The following is a 13,946-nucleotide window of genomic DNA, read 5'->3' on the forward strand; positions in this document are numbered from 1 at the left end:
CTTTCTGTTGGCTTGGACTCTTTTTCCTTTGGGGGATAGGACAAAGCCCAGGCCTTGGGGCTGGGAGTAGGCAGAGGGGAGAGAGCAGACTGGTGGGAATGTGAGGAGGGACTGTCCTGGAGGTTGGTTGTCTACAGAAGAGGACACGGAAGCTCAGGGTGCATACAGGTGATTTGGGCAGGGTCACACGGGTGGAAGGGAATGGCCCTGCTGTCTCTGATAGCAAAGCTCGGGCTCTCTCTGCTCCCCTGGCTCCAAGAGACTTTTAAGTCTAGCTTTGTGCAGAGAGGGAGGGGGGAAGAATTTTCATTGCCCCCAAGTTTAACAGACAAAAGCACAAGTGTTTGGAAAACCAGAAAGTACAGCAGCTTATAGGCAAAGAAGAATAATGGTCATTATTCTAGCAAAATCTATGAAAATCACAAATGAACAGAGCCTCTGACCCAGCATCTCCACTCCTATAAATGTATCTTTAAGGATATACCTGTAAACTCACAAAATTATATATATGTCCTAAGTAATTCATGGCAGCATCCTTTGAGCTCCACAAAGCCTCATCTGCAATTCCAAAAGCCAGAAAGTTCTGAAAACTGACATCCCATTAGATCAGCATCAACTCATTTGATATAGAAACCTGATAAGACCATTTATAGTCTTTATTAATTCCACTTTACCATACATATTTGCAGTGAAGTATTAATGTGTTTGATTATGGGATGCAGCTTTAGGTCCTATTGGGGTGTTTCCCAACATATGGACTATACATTGAGTTGCCTTTCTAACTCTAAATGTATTCTGAATTCTAAAAGATTTTCAATTGTTTGGATCAGAGACTGTAAACCTGTAAAAAGCAAGCGCTGAGAAACAATCTAAATGTCCCTTTTATTGGGGCCTGTTAGTAGAGCGTGATGTCATGGGGTGCTGTGAAGCTCTGCCATGAATGAGGGGGCTTTTTGTATCTAGTAAAAGGACTGTGTGTGTAATGTCCACCTATTTAGATGAGTTACAGGCCTCTGGTTGCTTTGGGAGGCCAGGGGGGTGGGGGGAGGGAGGCTGCAGTGGAGTGTACTTGCTATATTTTCTGCATTTTGGACCCGAGGTTCAGTATGTGTGAATCTTTCACCTAGACAATACATAAACAACTTCTGTCCCAGGGCAGACTCCCAGCACTGCCTGGGATCCGAGGGAAAAGGACGCAGGCTTTGATGTCCTGCTCTCCCTCTGAGAAGACCACCCCACCACAGCTCTGACATCCCAGAGCCTGTGTAACCATCTCCTGTTTCTTTCTTTTGACATGATCTAAGGGAGCTCTAGGGCCTGATTCACCCCCACATGCTTTTACCTTCCTTCTTGTTCAAAGATGTCAAAAGCAGGTCATGTTTGTAATAAACAGGCAAGTGCTAAAAGCACGTAAAATAAAACACAAAAGGCTCCCATCCACAAACATGACCATCTAGAGGCAATCCTTGTGAATCCCTTGGTGTGTACCATCTCAGACCTTCTAGGTTTATAATAACAGCACTCTTTCCATATGTATTTCTTATAAATGGAGGAGTATATTATACCTACTATTCTGAAACACGATTTTTACACCCAACATCTTAAAACACAGATCTTCCTTGTTTTTAGTATATCATAGAATTGCACAACCAGTCATCACAATCAAAGTTAGAATATTTCCATCAGCCCCAGAAAGAAACGCCATACTTCTCAACAGTCACTCCCATTTCTCCCCAGCCCCTCAAGCCCGAGGCAACCACTAGTCTATCTTCTGTGTCTGTATCATTTGCCTATTTTGGACATTGCATATCATTGGAATTTCACCATATGTGGCTCTTTGTGACTGCCTTCCTTACACAGCACATTTCCAGGGTTCTCACCCGTGTTTAGATCTTATCAGTACTTCATTCCTTTTTAAGGCTGAATGATAGTCTGTTGTAGGGATAGACCACATTTTGTTTATCCATTCATCAACTGATACACTTTGGGCTGCCTCTACCTTTTGGCTACTGTGATTATTTCCTTAATATTTGTTTATTTATTTATGTCAGGTCTTAGTTGTAACACACAGGATCTTTAAGCTGTGGCATGTGAGCCCTTAGTTGCATGTTGTGGGATCTTAGCTGTAGCATATGGAATCTAGTTCCCTGACCACGGATCAAACTCGGACTCCCTTCATTGGGAACATGGAGTCTTAGCCATTGGACCACCAGGGAAGTCTCTGATAAAGGGTTTTAAACAGACATTACCCTGTCCGATCTGTGTTTTAAAATGTTCATTCCAGTGGGTGTGTCGGGGCAGGGGAGGGGGTGGGTTGGGGTAGGGGGTGGGGGCGGTTTGAGAGGGGTGAGACTGGAGCCAGTGGAAGGGGCTTGTATCACTTGTTTTAACCCTCCTGCCAGATTGCATGTTCACTGAGGGCAGGGACTGTGGCAGAGGCATCTTTCTACCTTACAAAATGCTGAGGTTGCATTAGAGACTCAACAGCTCTTGTTAATACTACTATCACTTCCCATCATCACCACCAAATCACTCCCAAGTCTACTAGCATCACCAGTAACACACACCATATCAACAATGTACCTCTTTCCCCAGAGCTTTCTCAGGAAGTCCAGCCTAGCTCAGACTGGACCATTTCCAGCTCAGCAGCTTGGGTTAAAGACTGGGGCCAGAGTCAGGGGTCCAGGTCTTCTCTCTGCTGCTGAGTCAGTGGCTGGTGACCCCAGCCAGAGGTGTTCTCAGCCTCCCAAATTGTTTTCCCTATCTATTCAAAGTGGGGGCTAGATTAAATGAAAGATTAAAAAAAAAAAATTTTTTTAGCTTAAGCCCTTGAGAAGCTTATTTGCTTAGAAATCTAGAGCCCTTGGAATATGATGCGACAATCTCCCAGCTTTGCCAACCTGGTAGAATCTGATCAGAATGAGTCTGACATTGCTGGCTTCCACTGTGCTTTCGTGGCAAGGGCCATGAATGAGAACTGAGTGGGGAGATCAGACAAATTCTGAGTCTTAGGCATTCACTGCAGGCAACTATGCTAGGACCCTGGCAAACTCCTTCCTTCCCTACCACCACGGGGTAATCTGGGAAGCTCCTGAAATAGAGTCAGAGGGCAGGCAGATGGGACTGTGTGTATGGGAAGAGACCCTGAGTGAAAAAATGAAAGGGTGATGGGTCTGGGATCCCCAGGTCAGCCAGACTGTCTGGTGCGGTTTCAGGTGTGTTTCTGCCTGGGACATACTCTCCAGGTAGGAGTACAGGAAGGCCTTGTGTTCCCTTCCTGTGTACAGGAAGGGTTCTCAGCCGGAAGAACCCTTCACCTGGTTAGGACCTAGATCTCGGTCTTGCATCCCGAGCTGCCGGCCAGGCTGTGGCTACAAATAGACACAGATGAACTAAGGCTTCATAGGACAAAGGGCATCCAGGGAGAGCTGGCACTGTGCTCCAGGGGACTTCTCCTTTTAGTGACCCTTGGAAGCACTGCTCACCAAGGGGCTAGGGCCTCATCTCCCACACACCCAGCTACCCCCTGGCAGCTCAAGGTTACCCCACTTGGTCCTTGAGCACCAATATGTAAGTCACAGAGCCACAATGTCAGTGACTTCTGAGTGGATGGCAGCCCCTCCCGCCTCTTCCCCTCCTCCCCCGGGGAACTAAGCCAGACAGGCAGGGATCCCTGGAGACCTGGGTGGCCTGGGAGGGCCCCATCCTGGGCCAGCCCCTGAGGGCTGGATTCTGACTGAAGGCTCTCTGCTCATCAGTCTGTCTCTCCCGCCTCCAGAGTCCAAGGGTTCAAGTGGTGGGTGGTTTGAGCTGTGCTGGGCACTGTAGAGGGAGTCGGCGCAGGAGAAGGTTGGTGGGTAAGCAGCATGGGATTCGAGGAGCTGCTAGACAAGGTGGGCGGCTTTGGGCCCTTCCAGCTGCGGAATGTGGCCCTGCTGGCCCTGCCCCGGGTGCTGCTGCCCATGCACTTCCTCCTGCCCATCTTCCTGGCTGCTGTGCCGGCCCACCGCTGTGCCCTGCCTGGGGTCCCGGACAACTTCAGCAACGAGGATGCATGGCTGGAGGCCCACCTGCCCCGGGAGCCTGATGGCAGGCTCAGCGCCTGCCTCCGCTTCACCCATCCGCAGGCCCTCCCCAACAGCACGTTGTGGGGAGAGGGGCAGAACTCTGGGGAGCAACCAGAGGGCGAGCCCTCCACAGTGCCCTGTCCTCAGGGCTGGGAGTACAACCACTCGGAATTCTCCTCCACCATTGCAACCGAGGTACCCGAGCTGGGAGGTTGGGGGACATGTGAGTGAATGGGTCTGCCATTGCCTTGGGTGATTACCATGTGGGCATTAGATACATTACTTTACCTTTGAGAGTCTCCGTTTACCAATCTGTAGATGGGGTCTATAACTTTAAAGCACTGAGTTTAGTTCCTGGCTTGTGGTAAAGGCCCTGTGTGAGAACTGCTATTACCACTTGGGAAGTGATTAGGGTAAGGGAGGGGTAAGTTGGCTCCAGGGAGCTGGGGCAGAGATTTGAGAAGGGTTTTTCTGTTCTAAAAGGTGGAAAAACAATAGAAGACTCCTTCTCTCCCTTTTTTTTTCCAGGCCCCAGGTCTAGGATTTATATAATTCATCTGGAGGATGGAGGAGGTGGGGGACAGTCTGTCTGGGAAGGAGCAGAACTCTTGTCGTCATAGTCAAGGCCTTCCATGGGAAAAAACTGAGGTTGCAGGACTGCAGTGGGGGGCAAAGCTTTCCACCCCCAAGCTGGAGGGAATAGTTGGGGACTTATTATCTTACATGGAGGTACCAGGATGGCACAGTTGACCTCAGAAAGCGCCAGGGTCTGGGAGAAGAGGGATTGGTACCAGCTGGAAGGGGCCTATGCCCATAGGAGGCCCCTCCCTGCCTATTCCTGCAGTGGGACCTTGTGTGTGAGCAGAAAGGCCTGAACAAAGCCATTTCCACCTTCTTCTTCGCCGGTGTGCTGGTGGGGGCCGTGGTCTATGGATACCTGTCTGACAGGTGGGGTGAGGTAGAGGGGCCAATACGGAGTGGGGTGGGGAACCCTCTTCCACTAACTGTGGTATGGGACTTCCCGTCTACAGGGTGCTGACCCTGCGTGACCCCTGTGCAGGTTTGGGCGGCGCCGCCTGCTGCTGGTGGCCTACGTGAGCTCCCTGGCGCTGGGCCTGGCGTCTGCAGCCTCGGTCAGCTACATCATGTTTGCCATCACTCGAACCCTCACTGGCATGGCTTTGGCTGGCTTCACCATCATTGTGATGCCACTGGGTAAGGCACGCAAAGAATGGATAGGACCTAGAGGACAGGAAGGAAGCAGCAGTCAAAGGTGAGACTGAGCCCATCTGGCCCTTGCTAACTGTCTTCCTGCCTCCAACCCCTGCCCTGGCCCAGAACTGGAGTGGCTGGACGTGAGACACCGGACTGTGGCAGGTGTCCTGAGCAGCACCTTCTGGACAGGGGGTGTGATGCTGTTGGCACTGATCGGCTACCTGATACGGGATTGGCGGTGGCTCCTGCTGACTGTCACCCTGCCTTGTGTCCCAGGCATCCTTACCCTCTGGTGAGACTTGTGGGCAGTTGGGGAGTGGGAGATACAGAAGCCAGAGACAGAATGAATCACTTCCCAGGTGTCTCAGAGGTAAAGAATCTGCCTGCCAATGCAGGAGACACGGGTTTGCTCCCTGGGTCAGGAAGATTCCCTGGAGGAGGAAATGGCAGCCCACTCCAGTATTCTTGCCTGGAGAATCCCATGTACAGAGGAGCCTGGTGGGCTACAGTCCATGGGGTTGCAAAGAGTCAGACACAGCCGAGCGACTAAACACACACGCATGGACGAGATTTGAAAGAGAAACTGAGAGATGAAGAGAAATAGTCAGTGACCAAGAGAGAGAAAGAGAGACAAACATCGGTATAAAGAGGATGGCATCAGGCATGTTAAGCAGAGAAAGAGAGAACAAAATATAGATAGAGATGGAATGACAGGGGCAGAACCACTGAGAGATAGTGAGACCAGGACTGAAAGGCAGATTCAGAGGCACAGACAGAGCGACAGGGGGGATGGGGATGGAGAGATAGAGTGAAGCACAAACAGGCTGGTGCCCGGGACGAGTGGGGCTGGGGGCAAAGCCAGCACAGGAGTCCAGACAGGAGGGTGAGAGGCTGGATGAGGTGGCCATTTCACTGCCTCCCCCAAATGAACTGGTTTTGGATGATCCCTCTGGGTATGTCTGTGTATCTGTCTCTCTTTCATCCTATGCCCTCCTGGTCACCTGTGGGAGAAGTGATAGCTAGTGCTGGGGGCTGAGGTTTTGGGAGTGAGACCAATTCATTTGAGCAGAGCAGGGAATTCCAGGCTGTGGGGTACTTAGACCTGGGCAAAGAAGAGTGCGCAGAGGTGGCTATGAAATTGGGCCTTAACGGATGAATAGTTCATCAGATGAGGAGGGCTTGGGAAGGGAACATGTTCCAGGCTGAGGGTACTGTGTGGGGAAGAGCCTGGAGGCGGACAGGTGTGCCCAGGAGGGAGATGTGGCTTAGGGCGGTGACTCTGACTGAAGGGCCTCCTCCTGTCCCCCAGGTGGGTGCCTGAATCTGCCCGCTGGCTTCTGACCCAGGGCCGTGTGGAAGAGGCCCACAGGTACCTGCTCCGCTGTGCCAGGCTCAATGGGCCGCCTGTGGGTGAGGACAGCCTGAGCCGGGAGGTGAGAGTGAATGCATGATGTGCTTGTGTGCAAGTGCATGTTTGTGTGTGAGCATGGGGGTCAGCAGGTTGTGTCAAGGGTCCCCTTCCTGGGGTCCACACTGTGCAAGAAAAGCTCCTGGACCCCCGTAGAACATCCCAAACTCTTCAGGATGTCCTACTGGCCCTGGTGGGCCACACCCTTTGCTCAGGGCCCACCCTACTCAGCTCCCACCGGCATCCCCTCCCCACCTACTGCAGCAGAGGACAGAGATCCAGGGAGAACAAGGTACCTTGCTCAGGCCTCACAGCCAACTCTGGCATCACAAACCCTCCTCCTCTCCCACCAGGCCCTGAACAAAGTAGCTGCCGCGGAGCGGATGGTCCGAAGACCCTCGTATTTAGACCTGTTCCGGACACCACGGCTGCGATACATCTCACTGTGCTGCATGGTGGTGTGGTGAGGGAGCCTGACCTGGGCCAGGCGGGGTGGGGGAGGGGCGGGCTCCAGCTGGTGCTGAGTGTGAGAGGACACGGGACAAGTGAAACTGTAACTGCGGGTGTCGGGAGGGTCAGCTTCTGGAGGGATTGGACTCTGGAAGGTCAGGATGGAGCCGGCGTCAGAGATATGCGGGTCAAATGCAAGCTCTGCTGCTTCCTTACTGTAAGCCCTTGGACAGGTAGGTCACTTAGCACCCTGAGCCTCAGTGCTTCTGCTGTACGACAGGACGCTATTAGTTCCTATCTCACGGGGTTGTTGTGAAGATTAGGTAAAGGCGTTTGGGCCACCAGAAGAGATTATGGGGACTGGGAAGGTCATGGGCAGTGGGCTCCGAAGGTGGGGAGAGATGGTCCCTCTGAAAGGCCTAAGGCTCCTGAGAGGACAATGGGGCGCGAAGGAGGACCCCTGAGCGGCATCGCGACCCCCTCAGGTTTGGAGTGAACTTCTCTTACTACGGCGTGAGCCTGGACTTGTCAGGACTAGGCCTGAACGTGTACCTGACACAGCTGGTGTTCGGGGCCGTGGAGCTGCCCTCCAAGCTGCTGGTCTATCTGTCGGTGCGCCACGCGGGACGCCGCCTCACGATGGCGGGAACGCTGCTTGGCGCCGCGCTCGCCGTGGGCCTCAGGATACTGGTGTCCCCCGGTGAGCCCCGCCCATTCCCGTAGGCCCCGCCCCCTGGCCGAGAACCCGCCCCATCCCATCCCGGAAGCCCCGACTCAAGGCCAGTTAAGTCCCGCCCTCTCCCGAGACTGCACCTCCTATCCTGGGAGAACCTCGGTTATCCGGCAAGGCCGGCTCACTGCCTGAACCCCTTTCCCTCCAGAGATGAAGTCCTGGAGCACTGCCCTGGCGGTGATGGGGAAAGCTTTTTCTGAAGCTGCCTTCACCACTGCCTACCTGTTCACGTCGGAGTTGTACCCTACCGTCCTCAGGTGAGGGGTCCCAGACAAGCCACCTGGAGGGAGGGCTTGTTAGTCACATCTCTTACTAACATCCTAGACACGTACACTGTACCCGGGTCCCTGTCATCCATTCCTTACAGACCTAATCTGAACCGTCTGAGTTTGTCTAAATCTGGGAAGAGGTGGGGCATTTAATCTTTACAAAGTGAACCTGAGCAAAGTCAGACAATTTCTCTGGGGCTCCTTTAAAAGAAAACAGTCGCAGAAGGCCCCATCTGTCCAACCCATCCCATCCTACTCACCACAGCCTAAGCAGAGCTGCCCTTGGGGGGTTGTCTCTGGACATAAGGCTCTTCTTTCAGGTAGCTATTGACAGGTGGAGAGGAGGTGGGCAGACAGCTGGGCATGTTCAGAAAGCCCTCTGTCTTCTCTAGCACAGCAGTCTGTTCCAGCTGCTGACCTCTTCCTTTCACACCATCCTCTCCCCATCCTCTTTCTAATGACTTCTTTATTTTCCTTCTGCAGTACCTGATTGGTACTATCAGAACAGGAGCCCATCCTCCTGTGGGTGCTGGCTTGGGGGCCCCTGGGCTTGGGCGGGTGGTGGGTGGGAAGACCACCTGAAAGAATCCCCAGTATTCGTAGCTGTCTGGGGAGAAGGGGGCAACAGGGCCTGCCAGCCCAGAAGGGGAGCCCCGTGAGGCATGACTGCAAGTAATTTCAGGTACCAGCCCTCTCCTCCGTCCTTTTTCTGAACAGACAGACGGGGATGGGGTTGACTGCACTGGTGGGCCGGCTAGGGGGGTCTTTGGCCCCACTGGCAGCCTTGCTGGATGGAGTATGGCTGTCATTGCCCAAGCTCGCTTATGGGGGGATCGCCCTGCTGGCTGCCTGCACTGCCCTCCTGCTACCAGAGACAAAGCAGGCACAGTTGCCAGAGACCATCCAAGATGTGGAGAGGAAGAGGTGTGTGCACAGGACTGTCTCTGTGTGAGCACGTGCATGTGGGTATGGGTGCCCAGGTCCCTGACATCTTAGATAAGATTCAGAGAGGGAGCCATGTCAGCACATGTGTATCCAGTCATGTATGCGAGTGTGCATGGGAGCATGACCTGAGGTGTGTATAAAAGTGTCCATGAGTCCATACCTGTGTGTGTGTCCAGGAAGAAGAGGATGTGTACACACACTCAGGTACGCCTACATGTCAGGGATGTGTCAGGCATGTGTGGGAGTCACTTGTGGGAGTGCATGTGTTTGCATGTCAAGAGCTGGGGGGAGCCCCAGGCCAGCCCTCAGGGGCAGGCTGGGGTGGTTGGCTGAGAGGCTAAACCCCACCATTGCTCATGACTCCTTCCTCCCCAGTGCCCCATCCAGTCTTCAGGAGGAAGAGATGCCCATGAAGCAGGTCCAGGACTGAGTGGTATTGAGGGCAGGCCCTCTACAGAAGTTCTGCAGCAGGGGCTAAGAGAACAGAAGGGCAGGCCCTGGGACTGGGGCTGGGGACAGCGAGCCCCCTGCCTGGGGCTGCAGTTGCTCTCTCTGTTCTCATCCAGCCTGACTATTTGGCCTCCAGTAACACAGCAGCTTCCCAGAATGCAGTGGGCTGCTGGAGAAGTCTAGCGCCCCTCTCATGGCTGGGAGGATTTTGTAAATACAGGTGCCCCTGGAGCTGTGGGATAAGCCCTGGATGAAAAGCCACTGAGTCTGGCCCTGGGTTCTGGTCCCAGCTTTGTTACTGACTTCTGGGTGACCTTGGGCTTGTGACTTTCCCTTTCTGGTCATCTCTCAAATGGATAATGAAGCCTCTTAGCAGACCTCACCACAGGATCTATCTCCTCTCATGCTCAAATGAGATGCTAAGGTGCTTCTTCTAGACATGGTGCTAAAGAAATAACTGTCCTATGATACTTCTGGTACCAGTAGGGCTGGTGGGCATGCTGTCCACTGTGTGGGGCTGGGGCTGCCTGGTGCCAGAGCCAGGGAGCCAGGAGAACAGAGCCCTTTGTTCCTGTGGCTGACTTTGCTACCTCCCAGGCACTCTGCAGGCTAATGCACCCCCTCACCCCTACACTCCCCACCCTGCAACCCACTGTCTAGGCCTCATGTCTAAAGAAGAATTGAAGGCATGGGAGCCAACATTTTATTGGAGAAGCAAAAATAAACACATGTTTTATGAGTACCTTGAAGTTACAGAATTTGCTGGGTCAAGCGATTGGAAAGACCAAGAGGCTACCCTTAAAGTGAGGTGGCCTATGTCCTCTGACCAGATAGGAATGGAAGAAGGAGGAGTTGGCAGAGAAAGTCTAGACTCTGGTCTACCATGGAGCCTAGGCCCAGGCCGCCAGAATCCCACCTTCTCCCACTCTCATGGGACTAGAAAATTCTGTAGCTTCCATTGGACCATGGAGGGGTTGATGGAAGACCCGGGTTAGTGTGACCTCTCCTGTGAGTATTTCATTTAGATTTTATCTCCACGGGGTCATAGATGTAGCAGCCCACATCACCAATGTTCACACCTGAAGGAGAGAACCCCATCACCAAGGGCCTTGGGGTTGGGGGTTGCTGGGCTGAAGGCTGGAGGGAACTGGGAGGGGCCTGCAGTGTGTTTGACCACAGGGGAAATTGTCCACACAGACCCACATGCCATACTTCAGGCTCAGTGTCTGGGGTGGGGCTGCCCACCTTTGGGGCCAAACAGGTAGCCATAGCAGGGAATGTGGCAGTAGGGGGCGCCGTCATGCTGGGACACAGAGAAAAAGAGAGACGTCTCAGCTTGGCTCTTTTTCAGCCTCCCTCCAGCATAGTCACCCACCCCTGCCCTGCTCACCTCAGCGTGACTCCCAGCAGTTAGGGTCTTCCGGCACCGCTGGCACCTCAGACAGGGTCGGTGCCAATTTCTGCCCAAAGACATCACCGTCTCAGCTGGTGGAGGAGAGGTGGTAGTTCCAGGGACAGAACAGGAAGACCCACTTGCCTGGCACCACCGCCTTCCCCTAGCTTTCTGTTGTCACTTACCAAAATAGACGGGTTCCTCACAGCCTGGGCACAACGAGGTCTCCCCAGTGAATGTCTTCATGTGGGGAGGGCCTTTAAGAGGAAGAGGCCCCCAGCTAGGGCTAAGGTGGGAGCCAAGCCTAATCAGGGCCCATCAGCCCTGGCTTGTATATGGCACTGTCCTCTTCCAAAAGCCAGGCTCATCCCACAGCCTCCCACCCACATGGACATGAGCCTGCTTTTCTCAGGCAGAGCTGAGTCCCCTCTGACTCCATCTCCTGCCTCATCCCTGTCTGCAAGAGGGACCACCTGCTTCCTTCTCATCCTCCCAGGGCCTCAGGTGCCCACCAGCCCAACTCTGTCAGCAACCCAATCCTCAGGAAACCTGAGCTGATACAGGAGCTGGCCAGGGCAGGGGTGTCAGGTGTTGGGGAGCACAGTGTCACTGTCCACTCAGGGGATGAAGGAACAGGGAGAGAGAGAAATGAAAGAATGTGAGGGGCCGACCCATCTCAGTGACCCTTCACACTAGGTTATTCCTTCCATGGCCCTGAACTGGGAGAGGCCTGAGTTCTAGGCCAGCTTTGCCTCTGATTAGCTGTGTGACTGCACAAGTTCACTTGCCCTCTACAGACCATAGTTTCCTCACCTGTAAAGTGGGGGTGATAATGCCATCTGCCCAGTTTACCTCTTACTTAGCAGCTGACATGAGGAAATATCAGAAAAGGAGCCACGGAGAAGACTTTGCCGTGAACAAGTTGTAGGCATGTGAAGCGGAGGACTAGGTGGAATACTGCCACCTGGTCCCACCTCCTGTTCCATCCTGGGGAAGGGTCAGGAGGAGTTCCTTGGCTGGGGCCCAATCTCACTTACTTTTCTTGCCCTGAGGGAGGCCAGTCCTGGGCCTGGGGGGGCTGAAGCTGCTGGGGCTAAGGTGAGTGATGCTGGCAGGTGTGGGAGTGGGAGGTTTGTAGAGGTAGGAGCCCACACCACCAATGTTCACCCCTGCAGAGAGAAGAGGGGAGGTCAAGCTTGAGTCTCCAGCTCCCAGCCACACAGAGGGTTCTGCTATTCCCTGGCCCTTTCCAAACTGGTACTTACCTCTGGGTCCAAAGAGAGCCCCATAGCATGGTTTGTGGCAATACGGCCTTCCGTTGTGCTAGGTACAAGCAGAGGGAAGAGGACTGCTTAGGGCCCAACAGGACCTCTCCTGTGCCCCACAGGCTTTCCCCCAAGACAGCTGCCAGGTGTGGCTGTCTACTGGCCTGGGCTGGAGGGAATGGGAGGAGTGAGGGGTAAGCTGGCATGCCAGAATTGCCACAGTGGCCAGGGAAAAAGGGAAAGAGCAGGTCAGGAAGCACAGCTGCTTCCCTCCCCTACCCCATAAAAGCCACAGGATCTATCAGGACAATTCAGGCTCCCCACATCCTGGCTCATATGGTGCCTATTGAGTAGGTGATCTTGGGAGTTGGCTACTGAGGCTGCCTTTGGTGGGCAGATGGGACTGAAACGGGGCAGGGGGGCTGGTATCTCAGGGATAATGAACAGATACAGAGCTGTGTGCACTAGCCAGGCCTCACCTCTGCATGCCCTCCTGGGGACAGGACGCTGTGGCAGTGCTCACATTTCAGGCAGAATGGGTGCCAGTTCTTGCCCAGGGAGCTCACTTTCTCTGCTGTGGAGGACAAGGTGGAATCGGGCAGAGGGGAGCCAGGCCAAGCTGAAGGCGCCCTCCTTTCCCCTCTTCTTCCCGCCCACCCTGGCTCCTAGAGGCGAGGGGGAGTGTCTCCGGGAGGCCAGCTCCATCCCGCCCGAGTGCCCTGCGCCCCACAGGTGGAAAGAGGGTCCGGAACTGGTCGCCAGCTCCTTGCATCCTCAGGGAACCCAGTAGCTCTCACTTGCCCCGTCTTCTCCCCTTTCTCCACCCAGGCCTCACCAAAGAAAACGGGTTGCTGACAACGCGGGCAGGTCCAGCTCATGGCTCCGCTCTGAGCTGCAGGGGCCGTACAGTGTAGAGGCGAGTCAGCCTTGGCTCAGTTCCCGCCCCCTCTGCTGGCCCCGCCCACGGCTTGGCCCCGAGCCTCTTAGGGCGGAATCTGCTGTTTCTTGGTTCCAATCGGCCGGCAGAAATTTAGACCACTCCACCTGGGGAACGCAGGAGACTTTTACTTCCAACTACTGTCTAGGACCAGTGGACAGGAGAGAAGGCCCTGAGGCTAGACTGGGAGGGGACGGAGTAATGAGGACGCCTGGAAAGGTGGCGATAGTTTCTGGTTGGTAAAGAGGGGAAAACTGTTCACAGTGTTGCTGCTGCTACTGCTGCTAAGTCGCTTCAGTCGTGTCCGACTCTGTGCGACCCCATAGACGGCAGACCACCAGGCTCCCCCGTCCCTGGGATTCTCCAGGCAAGAATACTGGAGTGGGTTGCCATCTCCTTCTCCAATGCATGAAAGTGAAAAGTAAAAGTGAAGTCGCTCAGTTGTGTCCGATTCTTAGCGACCCCATGGATTGCAGCCCACCAGGCTCCTCCGACCATGGGATTTTCCAGGCAAGAGTACTGGAGTGGGCTGCCATTGCCTTCTCAGCGTAGACGCCAGGAAAACACTATTATTGCCCCGAAGTTAGGCATTCTTTGAAATGGTTTAATTTCGCCTCTCTAGTAGCAGATGGTTGAGAACGGAATCCGGAGCTCATCTCTGTTGAGCAAATTACTCAACTTACTTAACTTTCCTTCAGGCAAATTACTTAACTTTCCTCTGCCTCCATTCTTTTTTTTTTTTTTTTTAACTGGAAGATAATTGCTATACAATATTGTGTTGGTTGCTGCCATAAATCACTATGAATCAGCCGTA

The 13,946-nt window shown here is 53.8% G+C and overlaps 2 protein-coding genes across 7 annotated transcripts; one reads left to right on the forward strand and one right to left on the reverse strand.

Moving 5' to 3' along the window:
- The first annotated feature begins 3,783 nt into the window (after positions 1–3,783).
- On the forward strand, positions 3,784–10,279 carry SLC22A7 (solute carrier family 22 member 7). Of its 2 annotated transcripts, NM_001101047.2 has the most exon segments (10): positions 3,784–4,262; positions 4,912–5,015; positions 5,128–5,282; positions 5,406–5,574; positions 6,592–6,715; positions 7,044–7,153; positions 7,626–7,840; positions 8,022–8,130; positions 8,860–9,066; positions 9,463–10,279. In NM_001101047.2, coding segments are annotated over 10 exon segments (1,644 nt in total). In that variant the 5' UTR covers positions 3,784–3,866; the 3' UTR covers positions 9,518–10,279.
- Positions 5,221–13,105, reverse strand: CRIP3 (cysteine rich protein 3). Of its 5 annotated transcripts, NM_001192689.1 has the most exons (8): positions 13,031–13,073; positions 12,675–12,769; positions 12,196–12,253; positions 11,968–12,099; positions 11,116–11,187; positions 10,928–11,022; positions 10,783–10,840; positions 10,231–10,616 (listed from the first exon to the last, which is right to left on the reverse strand). In NM_001192689.1, the coding sequence occupies exons 1-8, from the start codon at positions 13,071–13,073 to the stop codon at positions 10,555–10,557; spliced, it is 615 nt and encodes a 204-aa protein (NP_001179618.1). In that variant the 3' UTR covers positions 10,231–10,554. The 5 variants fall into 5 exon arrangements, with proteins under 5 accessions (XP_024839392.1, XP_059736348.1, XP_059736349.1 ...); XM_024983624.2 differs by lacking the exons at positions 10,231–10,616; positions 10,783–10,840 and adding an exon at positions 5,221–5,309 and having other exon boundaries at positions 13,031–13,105; XM_059880365.1 differs by having other exon boundaries at positions 10,227–10,616; positions 10,783–11,022; positions 13,031–13,105.
- Positions 13,106–13,946: the final 841 nt, after the last annotated feature.

This window comes from Bos taurus, chromosome 23 (genome assembly GCF_002263795.3).
Source record: "Bos taurus isolate L1 Dominette 01449 registration number 42190680 breed Hereford chromosome 23, ARS-UCD2.0, whole genome shotgun sequence".
NCBI classification, from domain to species: domain Eukaryota; kingdom Metazoa; phylum Chordata; class Mammalia; order Artiodactyla; family Bovidae; genus Bos; species Bos taurus.